General features: G+C 40.7%; 6 protein-coding genes across 6 annotated transcripts; all 6 read left to right on the plus strand.

Annotated features, from left to right (window-relative positions):
• Positions 1 to 5,124: 5,124 nt before the first annotated feature.
• Positions 5,125 to 5,802, plus strand: LOC137064877 (histone H1-like). Its single transcript, XM_067436417.1, has one exon. The coding sequence runs from the start codon at positions 5,155 to 5,157 to the stop codon at positions 5,752 to 5,754; it is 600 nt and encodes a 199-aa protein (XP_067292518.1). The 5' UTR covers positions 5,125 to 5,154; the 3' UTR covers positions 5,755 to 5,802.
• Positions 5,803 to 6,418: 616 nt separating this feature from the next.
• Positions 6,419 to 7,125, plus strand: LOC137064886 (histone H2A). Its single transcript, XM_067436425.1, has one exon. The coding sequence runs from the start codon at positions 6,455 to 6,457 to the stop codon at positions 6,839 to 6,841; it is 387 nt and encodes a 128-aa protein (XP_067292526.1). The 5' UTR covers positions 6,419 to 6,454; the 3' UTR covers positions 6,842 to 7,125.
• A 158-nt stretch (positions 7,126 to 7,283) lies between these two features.
• Positions 7,284 to 8,007, plus strand: LOC137064883 (histone H3-like). The gene has a single exon (XM_067436422.1). It carries the CDS (start codon positions 7,450 to 7,452, stop codon positions 7,858 to 7,860), a length of 411 nt encoding a protein of 136 aa, XP_067292523.1. The 5' UTR covers positions 7,284 to 7,449; the 3' UTR covers positions 7,861 to 8,007.
• A 4,581-nt stretch (positions 8,008 to 12,588) lies between these two features.
• Positions 12,589 to 13,171, plus strand: LOC137064891 (histone H4). Its single transcript, XM_067436429.1, has one exon. The coding sequence runs from the start codon at positions 12,605 to 12,607 to the stop codon at positions 12,914 to 12,916; it is 312 nt and encodes a 103-aa protein (XP_067292530.1). The 5' UTR covers positions 12,589 to 12,604; the 3' UTR covers positions 12,917 to 13,171.
• Positions 13,172 to 13,647: 476 nt separating this feature from the next.
• Positions 13,648 to 14,067, plus strand: LOC137064893 (histone H2B-like). Its single transcript, XM_067436431.1, has one exon. It carries the CDS (start codon positions 13,674 to 13,676, stop codon positions 14,046 to 14,048), a length of 375 nt encoding a protein of 124 aa, XP_067292532.1. The 5' UTR covers positions 13,648 to 13,673; the 3' UTR covers positions 14,049 to 14,067.
• Positions 14,068 to 17,963: 3,896 nt separating this feature from the next.
• On the plus strand, positions 17,964 to 18,801 carry LOC137064879 (histone H1-like). Its single transcript, XM_067436419.1, has one exon. The coding sequence runs from the start codon at positions 18,000 to 18,002 to the stop codon at positions 18,588 to 18,590; it is 591 nt and encodes a 196-aa protein (XP_067292520.1). The 5' UTR covers positions 17,964 to 17,999; the 3' UTR covers positions 18,591 to 18,801.
• Positions 18,802 to 18,928: the final 127 nt, after the last annotated feature.

The raw sequence follows: 18,928 nt of genomic DNA on the forward strand, positions 1-18,928 counted from the left end.
TTACCTGTTTAACACTGTGAAGCTGCTTTGAAACAATCAGCATTGTCAAAGCGCTATATAAATAAGGTTGACTTGACTTGACGTGACTTGTAGTTACAATATACAATATAAGCTTGCTGGTCCACAGATATAAAGCAGACAGTTAAAAATGACTAAATGAATAAGGAAAAGCAAAAGCACAATCTAAATGCAAACAGGTCAAAGGTATAAAGATCTGTAATAAAACACATGCAGCCCCTGAAAACAGGGCCTAAACGTAAAGGACTCCTGTTACTGTTTCTTGTGTAAACTTCATGATGCATGAAAATGCATATTTTAATCTAAATGTGTGATTTGGCAACCCTACAGTTTTATTCATGACATTAAACACAGATGGATGTGCTAAATGCTTGGAAAGGCCTGAAAAAAAAAAAAAACATTGTCGCATACCAGAAGATATGTGTATATAAAATAAAAATAAAAATAATAATAATAATAATAACAATAATAATAATTAGAGCAATGTTTTGAATTTCTCAACAAATAATTATGATCTCTCTGTTTTGCTAGTCTAACACAATAATTGACTTAAATGTTTAAATAGCATTGAACTGAACATTTGTTGTTGTTGTATTCGTATCAACTGGTGTGTAAGTTGAAAGAGGGATTCTGAAATCCACTGCCGCGTCAATATACCTCTCTCTCTCTCTCTCTCTCTCTCTCTCTCTCTCTCTCTCTCTCTCTCTATATATATATATATATATATATATATATATATACACACACACACACACACACACACACACACACACACACACACACAGTGCGGAAAATAAGTATTTGAACACCCTGCTATTTTGCAAGTTCTCCCATTTAGAAGTCATGGAGGGGTCTGAAATTGTCATCGTAGGTGCTTGTCCACTGTGAGAGACAATCTAAAAAAAATAAAAAAAAATAAAACAGAAATCACAATGTACACAATGTATGATTTTGTACTATGTATTTGTATGATACAGCTGCAAATAAGTATTTGAACACCTGATAAAATCAATGTTAATATTTGGTACAGCAGTCTTTGTTTGCAATTACAGAGGTCAAGCATTTCTCGTAGTTTTTCACCAGGTTTGCACACACACTGCAGGATGGATTTTGGCCCACTCCTTGGCACACTTGCTGGCCCCTGTCCCATGTGCAGAAAAACACCCCAAAACCATGATGCTACCACCCCCATGCTTCACAGTAGGGATGGTGTTCTTGGGATGGTCCTCATCATTGTTCTTCCTCCAAACACTTTAGATGAATTATGACCAAAAAGTTATATTTTGGTCTCATCTGACCACGTGAGTTTCTCCCATGACTCCTCTGGATCATCCATATGGTAATTGGCAAACTTAAGACGGGCCTGGACATGTGCTGGTTTAGGCAGGGGAAACTTCCATGCCATGCATGATTTCAAACCATGACTTAGTTTGTTACCAATAGTAACCTTGGAAACCGTGGTCCCAGCTCTTTTCAGGTCATTGACCAGCTCCTCCCGTGTAGACCTGGGCGGATTTCTCACCTTTCTTAGGATCATTGAGACCCCATGAGGTGAGATCTTGCATAGAGCCCCAGTCCAAAGGAAAATTGACATTCATGTTTAATTTCTTCCATTTTCTAATGATTGCTCCAACAGTGGCCCTTTTTTTTACCAAGCTGCTTGGCAATTTCCCTGTAACGCTTTCCAGCCTTGTGGAGGTGTACAATTTTGTCTCTAGTGTCTTTGGACAGCTCTTTGGTCTTGGTCTTGGTCTTGGTCATGTTAGTAGTTGGATTCTTACTGATTGTATGGGGTGGACAGGTGTCTTTATGCAGCTAATGACCTCAGACAGGTGCATCTAATGTAGCATAATAAATGGAGTGGAAGTGGACATTTTAAAGGCAGACTTTTGGGAGTCTTTGAGGGTCAGAATTCTAGCTGATAGACAGGTGTTCAAATATTTATTTGCAGCTGTATCATACAAATAAAAAGTTAAAAATCATTGTTAGGGGTTGACAGTTTTGACACATAGACCAGATATGCAAAATGAAGACCAGGAGTCAGGATGTTCAATCATCGGAGAGAATTTTACTGAAGAATAGTTTGCAGTTTCATCAGTAGAGTCAGCTTTAGAGTCTCTCAGGGCGGTGTCAGGCCAGACTCTACTCTACACAAAATTACCACACCAGTTATACCAATTTCAAGGGCATGATTTACATCATTACAAACACGTGGAATATTACTGATTGGCATAAAGTCTAAACAATGTGTCACACGAGAATAGATAGGAGATGTTGTTGTTGTTAATCAGGATGTATACATCAGACAACCCCAAGATTGGGGTAGTGTTGACTTCAGGGGAGTCCTAGAAAGACGCCAAGAGGTCTAGGGTGTGAGAAAAGCGGTCCAATCCATTCCATAGACCTGCACAGAACATGTAACACACACACACACACACACACACACACACACACACACACACACACACACACACACACACACACACACACACACACACACACACACACACACACACACACACACACACACACACACACACACAGACAGACAGACAGACAGACTCTAGGGCACATCTCTCCTCCAAGGTTAGTGCAGCATTGAGCTTATCAACAGAACAAGATATCAACACCACATGACAAACACATCTCCAGAAAGTAAAGTATGACTAATGTCATCTACCTCATTCTATAAAAGAAATATAAAGACAAAAATGTACTTCTATCAATGGGAAAAATCACACTATATAAATGGGAAGAAATCACAATTGGGAGACTCAAATCCTCCCACCCCTTCCTGTCCTGGGGTTACTAACAACAGGCAGGATTCACCTCTTGGAAGTTCAAACTTTCTCTCCAAGGCCCTGTTGGTCAGGACCCAGAGATAGAGGTCAGGCTATCTATATCAGGGCACATAGATAGGGGTCAGACTATTAATCATTATAATAATATAGGAATATAAATATTAGATAAATATTATTTTATTATATATATATATATATATATATATATATATATATATATATAAAATGAGGAAAATAAGTATTTGAACACCTGCTATTTTGCAAGTTCTCCCACTTGGAAATCATGGAGGAGTCTGAAATTGTCATCAGAGGCGCATGAATCCAGAAAATCCAGTAATCACAATATATGATGAAGGGGGGAGTGGGCCGACACCCTTGCCTCTTCATCATATGCATCTTCATCATATCCATCTTATCCTTTTGAATGATTTTTAATAACCTCATGAATTTAATAATCAGTTATTATCCTTTCAAAATAATGAATTATTGACAATCAATTTTATTTGATCATTAATACATTTAACTATTATTTAATATGATTTTGACTCTATGTCTGCTGTATGGTGTTTCTAATTTGCTTTCCAGAGACGGTCTGACAAAGACAGTCTGACCCCTATCTATGTGCCCTGATATAGATAGCCTGACCTCTATCTCTGGGTCCTGACCAACAGGGCCTTGGAGAGAAAGTTTGAACTTTAGGCCCTGTTTTCAGGGGCTGCATGTGTTTTATTACAGATCTTTATACCTTTGACCTGTTTGCATTTAGATTGTGCTTTTGCTTTTCCTTATTCATTTAGTCATTTTTAACTGTCTGCTTTATATCTGTGGACCAGCAAGCTTATATTGTATATTGTAACTACAAGTCACGTCAAGTCAAGTCAACCTTATTTATATAGCGCTTTGACAATGCTGATTGTTTCAAAGCAGCTTCACAGTGTTAAACAGGTAAATATTGCAACAAAATTGGATTCGGCTGTACAGTCGTTCTGGAGAAAACGGTGATGCCATCAGCTCATTTCAATTATCATATAGCGACAATGTTTGAAGATCAGTGATATTGTTGATATAGATAAGTTAGTAATTAATTTTATTTGGAAATTTAGTTCCAAATAAATTTTAATGTCCCCAGCTGAGCAAGCCAAGCCAAAGGCGACAGTGGCAAGGAACCAAAACTCCATCAGGGCATGATGGAGAATAATAAACCTTGGGAGAAACCAGGCTCAGTCGGGGTGCCAGTTCTCCTCTGGCCTATTAACAAACAGCGTCAGGTCAGAAATGCAGTTTTACAGATGCTAGAAACGTGGCTTTCAAATGAAAGGTTGGAATCAAAGAGCACATCCATGTGTGTGAATTGGTAAGTTTCGTCAGCACAACACTTAATAATTCATATATATTCATGTAGGCCTATATATTACACCTTTTCACCACACAATGTAGATCATACAAATATAAATGTCCTTTTGGTTTAAAAAATAAAGAGTAAGACATCTGACCAACTGCTAATATTATCAAAGTTAATAGGGACAGTTTCTAAGAAATTGCATCTAGTTCAACATTATGCTTCAGTGTTTCAGAGTAATTTTCAGTAATAAAACAAAATGTAAAAATGTTTGATCCTTAAAACATTGTCATTGATGTTATCAAAATGCCATCCAACCAAACAAAGAATAAAACAACACTACCAGTGTTCAGTTTTAAGAGCAAAATTATATCTATTTAAGCACATCAATGTCCAAAGTATGTTGCTTTAGGCCGAAACATTTCTCAGTTTTGGTGCAGGGCAATAGTGATAGGTGTGTTTTGGTTTTACGTTTGAGGCACAACAATATCGTGTGCTTCAAGCTGCCCAAAACAAAAGCTGTATGGAAGCCTTCTCATGCCCTCAGTGATACTGATTTTATTAAAGTCTCTTTCAGACTGTTTGCTGAACACACAGAGGACGCGTTTGGGTTTTTATCAACTTTTACACTTAAAATATCCGTCAAATTTACACGCGGCTTTTCCCCGTGGCTGAAGCTCGCCTTGGGTTTGATCTGACGATGGCAAACTAAACATGTCCTCTTCGCGTGTTTTAGTCTCCAATGGAAGCTAGGAACCTCTGCCTTGTGTTCACTTTGATTTGACTGTGACAAACTATTTTACCACTTCAGTTTTGCCACAAATGTGAGGGAAGAAAACACACGCTTGAGAGGCTCGTGGAGGCGCAGAGACACCGAGCGGGCAGGTTGAGCCTATAAGGTTCTCATGTGTTATTGAAGTGAGCAGCGCCGCGCGAGCGCCATTCATTCTCAAACCAGAACAGCTTTTGAAAGACTTTAGATCTGACCAGAGAAAGATGGCAGAAACCGCCCCAGCACCGGCCAAAGCGCCCAAGAAGAAGTCTGCCGCGAAGGCTAAGAAAGCAGGTCCAGGCGTCGGCGAGCTCATCGTCAAAGCGGTGTCCGCGTCCAAGGAGAGGAGCGGCGTGTCCCTCGCCGCCCTGAAGAAAGCTCTCGCCGCCAGCGGCTACGACGTGGAGAAGAACAACTCCCGCGTCAAGATCGCCATCAAGGGCCTGGTGACTAAAGGCACCCTGGTGCAGGTCAAAGGAACCGGCGCCTCGGGCTCATTCAAGCTCAACAAGCAGCAAGCCGAGACCAAGAAGAAGCCAGCCAAGAAAGCGGCTCCTAAAGCGAAGAAGCCCGCGGCCAAGAAACCCGCTGCCGCCAAGAAGCCCAAGAGCGCAGCGGCAAAGAAGCCCAAAGCCGTCAAGAAATCACCCAAGAAGGCCACGAAACCCGCCGCTAAGAAGGCGACGAAGAGCCCCAAGAAGGCAAAGAAGCCAGCAGCCGCTAAGAAAGCAGCCAAGAGCCCCAAGAAAGCCAAGGTGGCTAAACCCAAGACGGCAAAGCCTAAAGCCGCCAAGCCTAAAAAGGCAGCTCCCAAAAAGAAATAAACCTCCACTGCTTCTAACTCAACGGCTCTTTTAAGAGCCAACCACTTACTCCGCATAAAGAGCAAAACTCGTCTATTTACTAAGTCGTTTGAATCCCTCAAGTTGAGTAAACCGTTTATATACATTAGGCATTTATTAAAAATAAACTTAACTGCTTATATGGGCTCAGGCAGTGATCCAAGTACGCGCGCGCACACAATGGTCCATTACAATAGGAATAATAATGTACCTCAAAGTGCACAGAATTTGTGCGAAAGGTGTAACTTATAGCACTTTTGGTAGGAGCATAATATCCATATTCCATGTAATAGTGTACTTGATATTATAAGTAAATTATTTGAAAAATGTTTTACATTTAATAGTTTAACTACATTTTTAAATGTGCAATGTGCAAACCAGAAAGGGATTTTTTAAGGAATCTATAATTTCTTTACACCCATTTATGAATCTCCTATATGATTTAATCTCTTCTATTTTACTTGTGCATAATCAGAACGTGTGTGTGTGTGTGTGTGTGTGTGTGTGTGCGCGCGCGCGCGCGGGGTTGGAGGGAAGATCAGTGATTGGTTGAAATCATATCAGATTCTAAACCAATGCGCGAGGGGCACTCTCCTTTAAATATAGTGTGTGTGGCTGGGCGACCTCTCATTCTGCATACAGCGACTGAGAGGGTTGTTTTAATTGAATTAACAAAAATACAATGAGCGGCAGAGGCAAAACCGGTGGCAAAGCCAGAGCGAAGGCTAAGACTCGCTCCTCTAGGGCGGGACTGCAGTTCCCCGTCGGCCGTGTTCACAGGCTTCTCCGTAAAGGAAATTACGCTGAGCGTGTCGGTGCCGGTGCTCCGGTTTATCTGGCGGCTGTGCTCGAGTATCTCACCGCTGAGATCCTGGAGTTGGCTGGAAACGCCGCTCGGGACAACAAGAAGACCCGCATCATCCCCCGTCACCTGCAGCTGGCGGTGCGCAACGACGAGGAGCTGAACAAACTCCTGGGCGGAGTGACCATCGCTCAGGGTGGCGTGCTGCCCAACATCCAGGCCGTGCTGCTGCCCAAGAAGACCGAGAAGCCCGCCAAGTCCAAATAAACAGACTTAAGAACCGTTATGATTACCCAAAGGCTCTTTTAAGAGCCACCCATTTCATCTTGTAAAGGGCACTTTGATTATGATTTAATGCAAAGTTAATGAGTTGGTTAGCGACTGCTCATCATACAATTATTTCGCCCATTTGCAGCACTAGCAGAGATAAAGTGCGTTCTTATGATGAACATGTAAATCCCGTATAGTTTGTTTGGTAGAGATGTTTTTGTGTGTGTCCTGTTTGATTGCACTGCGTTTATGTTAAAAGTGATTTTGTTCTAATCCGAGATCTGCACAGCCATTAAGCATACGATGAATATTTCAGAACAAATAAAAACAGCAATGCAAGTGTAACGCATGGGTGGGAGCACTGTTTAATGAGCTAAGGAGTAAAGAGAACGGCACATTGAGCGGGAAACCCTCGGCTTGTTCGAAAAGAGGAAACGCGCAGTCATTGGCTAGAAGTCATAAGCGTATGTTACATATCATCCAATCACAAGCCTCTGCGCTCTCGACGCTATGAGCTTATGCCGATCCAATGCTTTAAAAGCAGGCGTGTAACAGATAAACCGCATTTCCAGCGCCAGCAGAACAGCGAGATCTGAACTACAGCAATGGCAAGAACCAAGCAGACCGCTCGTAAGTCCACCGGTGGCAAAGCCCCAAGGAAGCAGCTCGCCACTAAAGCCGCCCGTAAGAGCGCTCCGGCCACCGGCGGCGTCAAGAAGCCTCATCGCTACAGGCCCGGGACCGTGGCTCTGCGAGAGATCCGCCGTTATCAGAAGTCCACCGAGCTGCTGATCCGCAAACTGCCCTTCCAGCGGCTGGTGAGAGAAATCGCTCAGGACTTCAAGACGGATCTGCGCTTCCAGAGCTCCGCTGTCATGGCCCTGCAGGAGTCCAGCGAGGCTTATTTGGTCGGCCTGTTTGAGGACACCAACCTGTGCGCCATCCACGCTAAGAGGGTCACCATCATGCCCAAAGACATCCAGCTGGCCCGCCGCATCCGCGGAGAGCGCGCCTAAACCCGCACCAAATCCCAAAGGCTCTTTTAAGAGCCACCAAAACTGCACAGAATGAGACACTTTCCAGTTTAAACGGTTAGTTCCTGGGTCCTTTGTTATAAGCACAGACAATGCTTAAAAATGGAAATGTCCCGTACGAAAGGAAAATATATTTACCTATACATTGCTTGAAATATATTATAATATATTGTAAATACATGGAATATATTGATGGTATTATACAATATATTATATGTTCCTGTAATATATTGCAAACTATAGAAATGATTGCCGCTTTCAATATATTGGGGAGTATAAATATTAGATCCCATATATGTGAATATATTGCCTAATGTATTACATGATATTTTCCAATATACTGCAATATATTTTTGTTCCGTAAGGCGTATTTTTGTGTAGTGTCAAAATGGACGCACAATTTTATTTCATAATGAATTTTTCAAAGATGTAATGTACATTATTAAACCCTATGGTTTCTAACAATTTCCTTGTTATTCAGAGAAATAAACAATATATTGCTCTATGGCAGGGGTGTCCAAACCTGGTCCTGGAGAGCTACCGGCCTGCAGATTTCAGTTCCAGCACTGCTCCAACACACCTGTCTGTAATTATCTAGCATCATGATTATTAGCTGGTTCAGGTGTGTTTGATTACAGGAGCAGGGTTGGACACCCCTGCTCTATGGGAAGTCATAGGTGAGGTGGTTCAACACACAATTCTTCTGGATAGGATGCACATGTGTTTTCTCTCTAATGAGGAAGCATCAATTAGACTACTGATAAGTAGACACGCTAAACCAAAATGGGCATTTACCAATAAGTGGCCAAAGCCCCCAGTGGATTAGAGCAAATTGGGTAAAGTGGTTGAAAATGCCCACACTCACTAGTGTTCTGTAGATATACACACCTGCATGATCTTATGCTCATAATCACTGTTAGTTCAATGTCACTGTCTCCATGCACCCAGGGGGTGTGTTCCAGAAAGCATTCGTTTTGTGACATACCTGGCTGGGTATGTTTAAGTGTAAGAAAGTGAATAACCTCAACTTTTGGTTCCAAAAACTAACTTTCAGGGTCTGTAAGTAGCCAAAGCAACTCACTCTCTGAACATAACCTGCACCGGTGCGGCTCATGATCCAGGGTTAGTTTGATTAAGAGGTATTCAGATGTGTTATATTATGACCAAATTTGTCTCAATTACATACTACACAATAATAAACATTTAAAAGAGTTAGACTAAAAGTTTAAATGTTATAATTCAATTAAAATTATATTTTTAATTTTATTGTAATCTCACAGATGAATCTGCATTCAATTAATTAGCCTCAAACAAACAATATAATCCTTATTCTCAGTGAATAAAGATTTCGTATTAAACAAAGACAGAATTATCGTACAGGCAAAATAGCGTTTTACGACAATTATTTTACAATTAGCCTTTTTTCAGCTTAGATCTTTTCTATGAGGTGTCCAGAACAACATACTAAAAGTCCTAAGAAATCCTAGTTGAGGAAATATGTTAAATTCTCATCAATCCGAGATGTGTGCCAGACAACAATAGACCCCAATGGGGCTTTTTTTTTTTCCTTTACTCCTATCAAAATTAAACTTTACACAATGAAAGTACACATGAACAGTTATTTTTGTTTTGTTTTACAAGTTTCTTTGAAAATGAATTATACTATGCAAATGAGCTATACACTAATCAAATATGTCCAAAATACACCCAAATAGGCTTTTTTTCCCCTTTACTCCAACCACAATACAACTTTACACAGTAAAGGTATACATGAAAAGTAAATTTTTTTTGTATAACAAGTTTCTTTTTAAATGACTTAATATGCACACCAGCACCACACTTATTGAATACTGTTTGTCCTAACAAACGATGTGTTTTCATCACTGAATGACTCATTACATATTTTACACTTCTCCATTTCTCCCTGAAAAAGCTGTCAAAGTGTTGTCCAGCAATGAAATTAGGCTCAATATAATTTGAAGTCTGATGTGTGGCCTGCCTGGTCTAAAATACTTGCTAACTACAAAATGGCAAAATTATTTTAAAGAGCTGGAATGTCTGGAAAGTGTGCCTATCTGGTTCTTCATCTGTCTTCTGAGAAATCATTTAGTTGGTAAGAATGACTTCTGCCTGTAATCTCATAAATTTACCTACAATACCAATAATTTGTTAATCTACCAGCCCAAAATGTAATCTCACCATGTTACTAATGACTAATATGGCTATTCTGACTTTCTTCTGATTAGGCAAGGCTTGTTTGCACATTAAAAAAAATAAGATTTTTTTTTTAGAAAGAAACTGGAGGCAAGATTGGGCATACAATTCCTAAAGTCAATATACACTCACCTAAATGATTATTAGGAACACCTGTTCAATTTCTCATTAATGCAATTATCTAATCAACCAATCCCATGGCAGTTGCTTCAATGCATTTAGGGGTGTGGTCCTGGTTTAAGACAATCTCCTGAACTCCAAACTGAATGTCAGAAAGGGAAAGAAAGGTGATTTAAGCAATTTTGAGCGTGGCATGGTTGTTGGTGTCAGACGGGCCGGTCTGAGTATTTCACAATCTGCTCAGTTACTGGGATTTTCACCCACAACCATTTCTAAGGTTTACAAAGAATGGTGTGAAAAGGGAAAAACCTCCAGTATGCGGCAGTCCTGTGGGCGAAAATGCCTTGTTGATGCTAGAGGTCAGAGGAGAATTGGCCGACTGATTCAAGCTGATAGAAGAGCAACTTTGACTGAAATAACCACTCGTTACAACCGAGGTATGCAGCAAAGCATTTGTGAAGCCACAACGCACAACCTTGAGGCGGATGGGCTACAACAGCAGAAGACCCCACCGGTTACCACTCATCTCCACTACAAATAGGAAAAAGAGGCTACAATTTGCACAAGCTCACCAAAATTGGACCGTTGAAGACTGGAAAAATGTTGCCTGGTCTGATGAGTCTCGGTTTCTGTTGAGACATTCAGATGGTAGAGTCAGAATTTGGCGTAAACAGAATGAGAACATGGATCCATAATGCCTTGTTACCACTGTGCAGGCTGCTGGTGGTGGTGTAATGGTGTGGGGGATGTTTTCTTGGCACACTTTAGCCCCCTTAGTGCCAATTGGACATTGTTTAAATGCCACGGCCTACTTGAGCATTGTTTCTGACCATGTCCATCCCTTTATAAACACCATGTACCCATCCTCTGATGGCTACTTACAGCAGGATAATGCACCATGTCACAAAGCTCAAATCATTTCAAATTGGTTTCTTGAACATGACAATGAGTTGACTGTACTAAAATGGCCCCCACAGTCACCAGATCTCAACCCCATAGAGCATCTTTGGGATGTGGTGGAACGGAAGCTTCGTGCCTTTGATGTGCATCCCACAAATCTCCATCAACTGCAAGATGCTATCCTATCAATATGGGCCAACAGTTCTAAAGAATGCTTTCAGCACCATGCTGAATCAATGCCAAGTATAATTAAGGCAGTTCTGAAGGCAAAAGGGGGTCAAACACAGTATTAGTATGGTGTTCCTAATAATCCTTTAGGTGAGTGTAAGTCTTTTGTGGCAAGGGACTTCAAATGTATCGTGTTTATGCATAGGTTAACTTTCTGGCCGTAAGTCAGTTAGGCATAGCGTTGAGCTCATTTGCATATTTAAAATAGATTTTCCCAAGAAACTTGGAAAACAACAATTTTACTTTTCATGCATGTATGCTTTCACTGTGTGAGGTTTGATTGTGATAGGAGTAAAGGAAAAAAATAAGCCTTTTAGGGAGTATTTTGGGCATATTCGATTAGTGTATTGCTAATTTGCAAAAAAAGTTTTACTTTTGATGTAGACCTTCATTGTGTAAAGTTTTGTTGTGGTAGAAGCAAAGGAAAAAAATGAAGCCTATGCGGGTATATTTTGGGTAGTCTTTATTCGATTAGTGTATAGCTCATTTACATATTCAAAATCATTTTCAAAGAAACTTGTAATACAATTTTTTTTTTTTTTTTTTTTACTTTTCATGGACACTTTCATTGTATAAAGTCTTACTTTGAAAGGAGTAAAGGAATAAAAAATAGCCCCATTGGGGTCTATTGTTGTCTGGCCTTACTGGCACACATCTCGGATTGATGAGAATTTAACATATTTCCTCAACTAGGATTTCTTAGGACTTTTAGTATGTTGTTGTGGACACCTCATAGAAATGATCTAAGCTGAAAACAAATATTTTACAATTAGTTCTATTTTTGGCTCCAAAATGAGTTACTTTGCCTGGACTATTATTGCACAAATACCCAATAGGCGGCTAAATAGATTATGTGCATCGCCATCAATCAAAAGAAGAAGCTTTTTCTTAGCGTCTGTTTCCATTGTGTGAATCATTGATTCGTCGCTCTGTTTGAGAAAGTCTTGTGTGTTGACCGGGAACATACTTTGAGTTGTCTGAACTTATTCCCAGATGTGTTTTTGGAAACAGCATACCTCGAGTAAGACAGGTTTGGGTTAATCAACCGAGAGCTCAGGGTATATGTGACAATATTAACCTTTTTTTCTGGAATACACCCCTGGTTTAGGGGTTAAATGACAATGTTTTGCGCTCGAGCAATATCGAGGGGAGGGGTTTGTTGCGCGGTTGGTGGCTTCTGTCAGGTCCTTTAAGCAAATATAACTGGCCTCCTTTGCTGCCTTGTTTTCTTCAGTTGTTGTAGTTTGATCTACTTAAGATAACCATGTCTGGAAGAGGCAAAGGCGGTAAGGGACTCGGTAAAGGAGGCGCCAAGCGTCACCGTAAAGTTTTGCGCGATAACATCCAGGGAATCACCAAACCCGCCATCCGTCGTCTGGCTCGCCGCGGCGGCGTCAAGCGCATCTCCGGTCTGATCTACGAGGAGACCCGCGGAGTGTTGAAGGTGTTTCTGGAGAACGTTATCCGCGATGCCGTGACCTACACCGAGCACGCCAAGAGAAAGACCGTCACCGCCATGGATGTTGTGTACGCGCTGAAGCGACAGGGACGCACCCTGTACGGTTTCGGAGGTTAAACGCCTGAAACCAAGAGAAACAACAAACCCAACGGCTCTTTTAAGAGCCACCCACGCTGTCGTATAAAGAGTCATATCAAAGTTGGTGATCTGGTTAAAATAAACAAGTTTATTAAAGCCCAGTATCGACATTCCATATCTTAGAAATAGGATTTATTTAATAAATAGCCGCAAAAACATTACAAGCAGTTCATGTTGTTTTATGCCCCTTAACTTTCACATAAGGATTGTTCCGGGTTCGGGAATGTGACCGTTCTGCAAAGAAAGTATTAAACAAATTGTCTTTCTAGGTGTTTTAATGCTGTATTAATGATGTGTATTTACAATTGGGGAAAAATTAAATGTTAGTGGTAAAGGGGCTTTTGTGTAGAAGGGAATTTCTGGTATAAAATCTACTTATTTATGAGTAAAAAAGAGTATGAGTATTTACTTTAGTCTAAAAATGAGGTTTCAGATTACACCATCTTGGAGAATATTAAACTTTTATTAAAGCAAAAAGGCGGGAAATGAACAAAGGAAACGAAATCTTGTTGGGTTGTCCTTCAAACATAAAGCTGTAGGGGGGGCTAATATTTACCCGCCCGTGATTGGCCCTCGTTCCTATCTTGATGCTTTGAGTTGTCCAATGAAATACGAGTTTATAGGTTCGGCCTATGACAACAGGCAATCAGAAGATCTCCGTATCTCTCAGTAAATTAGCATATGGCGGTGCATAAATACCTCTGTCTCGCTACTGAGCTCACATCGACTCAGCATCATGCCTGAACCAGCAAAGTCTGCGCCTAAGAAAGGCTCCAAGAAGGCCGTCACCAAGACCGCCGGTAAGGGAGGAAAGAAGCGCAGAAAGTCCAGGAAGGAGAGCTACGCCATCTATGTGTACAAAGTGCTGAAGCAGGTTCATCCTGACACCGGCATCTCCTCCAAGGCGATGGGCATCATGAACTCTTTCGTCAACGACATCTTCGAGCGCATCGGCGGTGAGGCGTCTCGTCTGGCGCACTACAACAAGCGCTCCACCATCACTTCCAGAGAGATCCAGACCGCCGTGCGTCTGCTGCTGCCCGGAGAGCTGGCCAAACACGCCGTGTCCGAGGGCACAAAGGCCGTCACCAAATACACCAGCTCCAAGTGAAGTGTGCGCTGACCTTAACCACCCCAAAGGCTCTTTTAAGAGCCACACATCTTGTCTGTTAAAGAGCTCAATGCTTGTGATTAATTATAATTGTGTCGTTGAGAACTACCACTTCTGTTGTGTAAGACACTTTTTGACAGACTTAGTAGAAACTATTGAATGAGCTGCATCTGGGGCAGGGCCACATTTTTTTTCACATGTAGTGAAACACCAGTTGTTCAGCTTTACAGCAGTTTTTTTTTTTTTTAAATAGAGGAACCAAAAATAATGTATTCCGTTTTACTCTCTTTCAGATGAAGAAAGTTTTGTGAAAGCCATTGTTTAATATCAGACAGGCAACTATGCAAGGAGTCTAGAGCTGAGCCGTCATTTGGAAACACAGGCATATAGATCCTTAAAGAATGGATCCTTGTGGCACTCCAGAGGACAGAGGAGCAGTGGACGATGAAAATTATCAATTTATTTATTTTATTGTTAATTTCCACATATACAGTACATACATACAGGGAATCGAAATTGCGTCACTCTCAGACCCCGGTGCATACAGATAACATTCACATTAAAGCCTACAAAATAACTAGATCAAATATGAAATGTAGGTACAACTATACAATAAGGGAATGATAAAAAAAAGAAGAAAAAAAAAGAAAGACATAATACAATTTTAATTTTATTTCAAACAAATTTTAAATCGATCGAGTTGTTCAAGTAGGAGAAAAACCACTGCAGGACTGAACCCTTGAGGCCGACCTGTTCTGCAAGGCGGATGATAGGGACTGAAAGGTCCACACATAGACCGTGGTCCACAGTGTCAAAAGCTGCTGTTAGATCGATTTATGCAATAATTATTGTCTATTTTTACCATTTCAAATTATTTATTTATTTTTATTGTTTTTTTATTTTTATTTTATATCGCAGTATTTTAGGTTAAAATAGAGACTAGGCCTTCAAAAAAAATATTTGAAGACAGATTAGCGCCCTCTTTTGGAATTGTCTAAGAAATTATGCAACCATGGCTGTAATCCACTAGAGGTCTCTATGGAGGGGCTTGTGAATTCCCTTTTTGTTTTTTTTAACAGTTCACTTTTCAACACATTTAATAAAACATTTTTTGGATGGATTTGAATATATATTTAAAAAAATATCAAATACTATTTTTATATTTTTAAAAATGTTAGAAATGGTGATTTTTTTTTTTTCTGTGAATTTGTGTTTTTGCAGATTTCCCATTAATTTCCCATGGTGGTCATTTTTGACCGAAGAGGCAAGTGGGAGTATTTTTTTTTTACATGCTCGAATCATGCCCTCAATTTTTTGTGTTTACATACCTAATGTTAGAATAGTCACAAAGTTTCATATAATTCTGACGAAGATGTGATTTTTAATAATTCAAAATGTGGTTCATAGGTTCAGTTTTTCATGTGTGTGTATAAGTGTGCGTGTGTGAGTGGATGTGTCAATATCACAGTCTTGATGTTTTAGAGCGTCATCCCTATACTGCTGTGTACTTTTTTTCAGCATTGTGTTTTTGTAGATTTCCCATTCATTTCCTATGGGGGTCATTTTTTGAAGCTATAATGCTAGAAAAGTAACCAAGTTTTATAATTTTTCAGATGAAGCTGTGATTTTTGAAAATTCGGTGTGTGTGTGTGTGTGTGTGTGTGTGTGTGTGTGTGTGTGTGTGTGTGTGTGTGTGTGTGTGTGTGTGTCATGAGCATGCACGTTGCATGTTCTGTGCAGGTGTTCCGACTGGATTGGGACTTTTTCTCACACCCTAGACCTCTTGGCGCCTTTCTAGGACTTCCCCGAAGTCAACACTACCCCAATCTTGGGATTGTCTGATGTATACATCCTGATTAACAACCACATCTCCTATCTATTCTCGCATGACATATTGTTTAGACTTAATGCCAATCAGTAATATCCCACGTGTCCATAATGATGTAATTCAGTGCCCTTGAAACGGGTATAGTTGTCTGTGTAGAGTAGAGTCTGGCCTGCCAGCGCCCCGAGAGACTCTGAAGCTGACTCTACCGATGAAACTGCAAACTATTATTCAGTAAAATTCTCTCCGATGATAAAACATCATTTCGCATATCTGGTCTCTGGGTCTTAAACTGTTAAACCCTAACAATATTGCTATACATTCTACAAAACCTTACAGATTCATAATGCTCCATATTGCATAACATTAACTCAAATTTACAACTATGAGAACTATAGCAGTTTTATTTGCCTACATATTAAGATGATTTAAATGATTTCTACTAGTCTGAGGGTCGGTATCAGTAACAGTGCTTAATCATTCAGCCTGGCTTCTAGAGATGAACTATGGGTTTTCTTTTTACTGAAACACTAAAGAATAAATATAAATATTGCCTGTACTTCTTTCTGAGGAGAAGAACATGTTATCTGTATGTTCTGGAGAACTAGGTTGTTTTCAGTTGACACTTAACCAATTCCAACCTTGAGGACCATGTGTGGGAATTTACTATGACTCTCTATTTTCTCTTAGCCAGCCAGAACTGATGTAACCTAAACCTAAATCTTTAAAAAGTAGAAAAATCATAGTAAAGACCACGCAATTCTTTATCAGATAACCCTTCTATGGTAGCTTGTTTTTGCTCAGACACGGTGCCGTGGCTGATTTTGAGTCAGAATGTCCACTCTGTTAGTGTCACCCTGATATATCAGAAGAGCTAACCGTGTGGACACAGAGTGTGCATGGTGATTGTGAAAGTAATCAATGTTTAAAGTTGAAAAAGTAGTGTATTTAAAGTTCTTTGGCAATGTTTTACATTCTGTTGCCCATCTAAACCCAAAGTAATAATGTAACTAGATGTATGTGAGTGATAGGAAATCATCCAGCCATCCATTCTTTATACCACTTGTCCACACTGCTATTATTTTGTCCACCATGTTATTCCTACACCGAATCCCAGTAATGACCCACCAATCCCAGTTTAACACACCAGTGTAATTCTGAACAACTTCATTATCTTGATCTGGTGTGTTGGTTTAGGGTCTATTTTATCAATTATAGTGGTTCAAAATAAAAATAACACATTTACAATAAGTGACTTATGCTTTATTATTTACATGAATTCACACATATAAGAGGCAATGACATAAGAAATGCTAACAAGATTCAAACATTGTTCTGAAAAGTATAAGCTAGAACAAGAAGGGAAATAAATAGGGAGAAAAAGTTATTTAAGTCTGAAAATTAACAACTCATCCAGATGAGCTCGAACACAATCCTCATTCACATGCTGAAAACTGAGATGAATGAGGAGAAACAAATATAATGATTTATAGTTAAAACATTAACACTTGAGGGATCATGTGAATTTATTAATGTGATTATTGTTATTGTAAGGACAGATCATCTGCTGGCCAGACATGAGAGTCACAGAGAGACTCGATCCTCCGGATGATGTTCGTGTGCTTCAAGCTGCCTAAAACAACAGCTGTATGAAAGCCTCCTCACGCCCTCGCTGATGCTGATTTCGTTAAAGTCTCCTTGAGACTGTCTGCTGAACACACAGAGGACGCGTTTGGGCTTTTAGCAACTTTTACACTTAAAATATCCGTCAAATTTACACGCGGCTTTTTCCCGTGGCTGAAGCTCGCCTTGGGTTTGATCTGATGGAGGCAAAAGAAACATTTCCTCTTGGCGTGTTTTAGTCTCTAATGAAAGCTCAGAACCTCTGATTGGTGTTCAACTTTGTTTTGACTTTGACAAACTATTTTACCGCTTCGGTTTTGCCCAAAATGTAAGAGAAGAAAACACACGCGAGGGGCTCGTGGACGCGCACAGACACCGAGCGAGCGGGTTGAGTCTATAAGGTTCTCATGGATTATTTAAAATAGCAGTGCCGCGCGAGCGCCATTCATTCATTGCTGGAACCAGAATAGCTTTTTACAGACTTTTGATCCGATCAGAGAAAGATGGCAGAAACCGCCCCAGCCCCGGCTGTTGCCGCCCCGGCCAAAGCGCCCAAGAAGAAGACCGCTGCGAAAGCCAAGAAAGCAGGTCCCGGCGTCGGCGAGCTCATCGTCAAAGCTGTGTCCGCCTCCAAGGAGAGGAGCGGCGTGTCCCTCGCCGCCTTGAAGAAAGCTCTCGCCGCCAGCGGCTACGACGTGGAGAAGAACAACTCCCGCGTCAAGATCGCCATCAAGGGCCTGGTAACTAAAGGCACCCTGGTGCAGGTCAAGGGGACCGGCGCATCGGGTTCATTCAAGCTCAACAAGCAGCAAGCCGAGACCAAGAAGAAGCCAGCCAAGAAAGCGGCTCCTAAAGCGAAGAAGCCCGCGGCCAAGAAACCCGCTGCCGCCAAGAAGCCCAAGAGTGCAGCGGCAAAGAAGCCCAAAGCCGTCAAGAAATCACCCAAGAAGGCGACGAAGAGCCCCAAGAAGGCAAAGAAGCCAGCAGCCGCAAAGAAAGCAGCCAAGAGCCCCAAGAAAGCCAAGGCGGCTAAACCCAAGACGGCGAAGCCTAAAGCCGCCAAGCCTAAAAAGGCAGCTCCCAAAAAGAAGTAGTTCTTACCAGTACAGGCAAATATAGTTAATTCCTCAACGGCTCTTTTAAGAGCCAACCACTAATTCTGAAAAAAGAGCAAAACTCCTGTAATTTTACTCCTTTTATCATTTTGAATGGAAAAGCCAATGACCTTTTTGAGTTGTGGCCACTTACTCTCATGCAATCTAAACAAATGATATAAGAAATGTGACAAATAAATCAAATAAAATAAATTACCGCTAAACGATTTTTTACACATTAAATATTCAGAAAGGGGTTCAGACATTGATGATTACAGTGCAAATGGGGATGTTATATAGCACAGAACAGACAGAATATATTCACTCCACACTGCTGG

This window comes from Pseudorasbora parva, chromosome 25 (assembly GCF_024679245.1).
Source record: "Pseudorasbora parva isolate DD20220531a chromosome 25, ASM2467924v1, whole genome shotgun sequence".
Classification (NCBI taxonomy): Eukaryota; Metazoa; Chordata; class Actinopteri; order Cypriniformes; family Gobionidae; genus Pseudorasbora; species Pseudorasbora parva.

What these genes read in the sequence shown, in the direction of transcription:
- LOC137064886 (XM_067436425.1), top strand. Translation starts at nt 6,455, where the DNA reads ATGAGCGGCAGAGGCAAAACCGGTGGCAAAGCCAGAGCGAAGGCTAAG.
- LOC137064879 (XM_067436419.1), top strand. Translation starts at nt 18,000, where the DNA reads ATGGCAGAAACCGCCCCAGCCCCGGCTGTTGCCGCCCCGGCCAAAGCG.
- LOC137064893 (XM_067436431.1), top strand. Translation starts at nt 13,674, where the DNA reads ATGCCTGAACCAGCAAAGTCTGCGCCTAAGAAAGGCTCCAAGAAGGCC.
- LOC137064877 (XM_067436417.1), top strand. Translation starts at nt 5,155, where the DNA reads ATGGCAGAAACCGCCCCAGCACCGGCCAAAGCGCCCAAGAAGAAGTCT.
- LOC137064891 (XM_067436429.1), top strand. Translation starts at nt 12,605, where the DNA reads ATGTCTGGAAGAGGCAAAGGCGGTAAGGGACTCGGTAAAGGAGGCGCC.
- LOC137064883 (XM_067436422.1), top strand. Translation starts at nt 7,450, where the DNA reads ATGGCAAGAACCAAGCAGACCGCTCGTAAGTCCACCGGTGGCAAAGCC.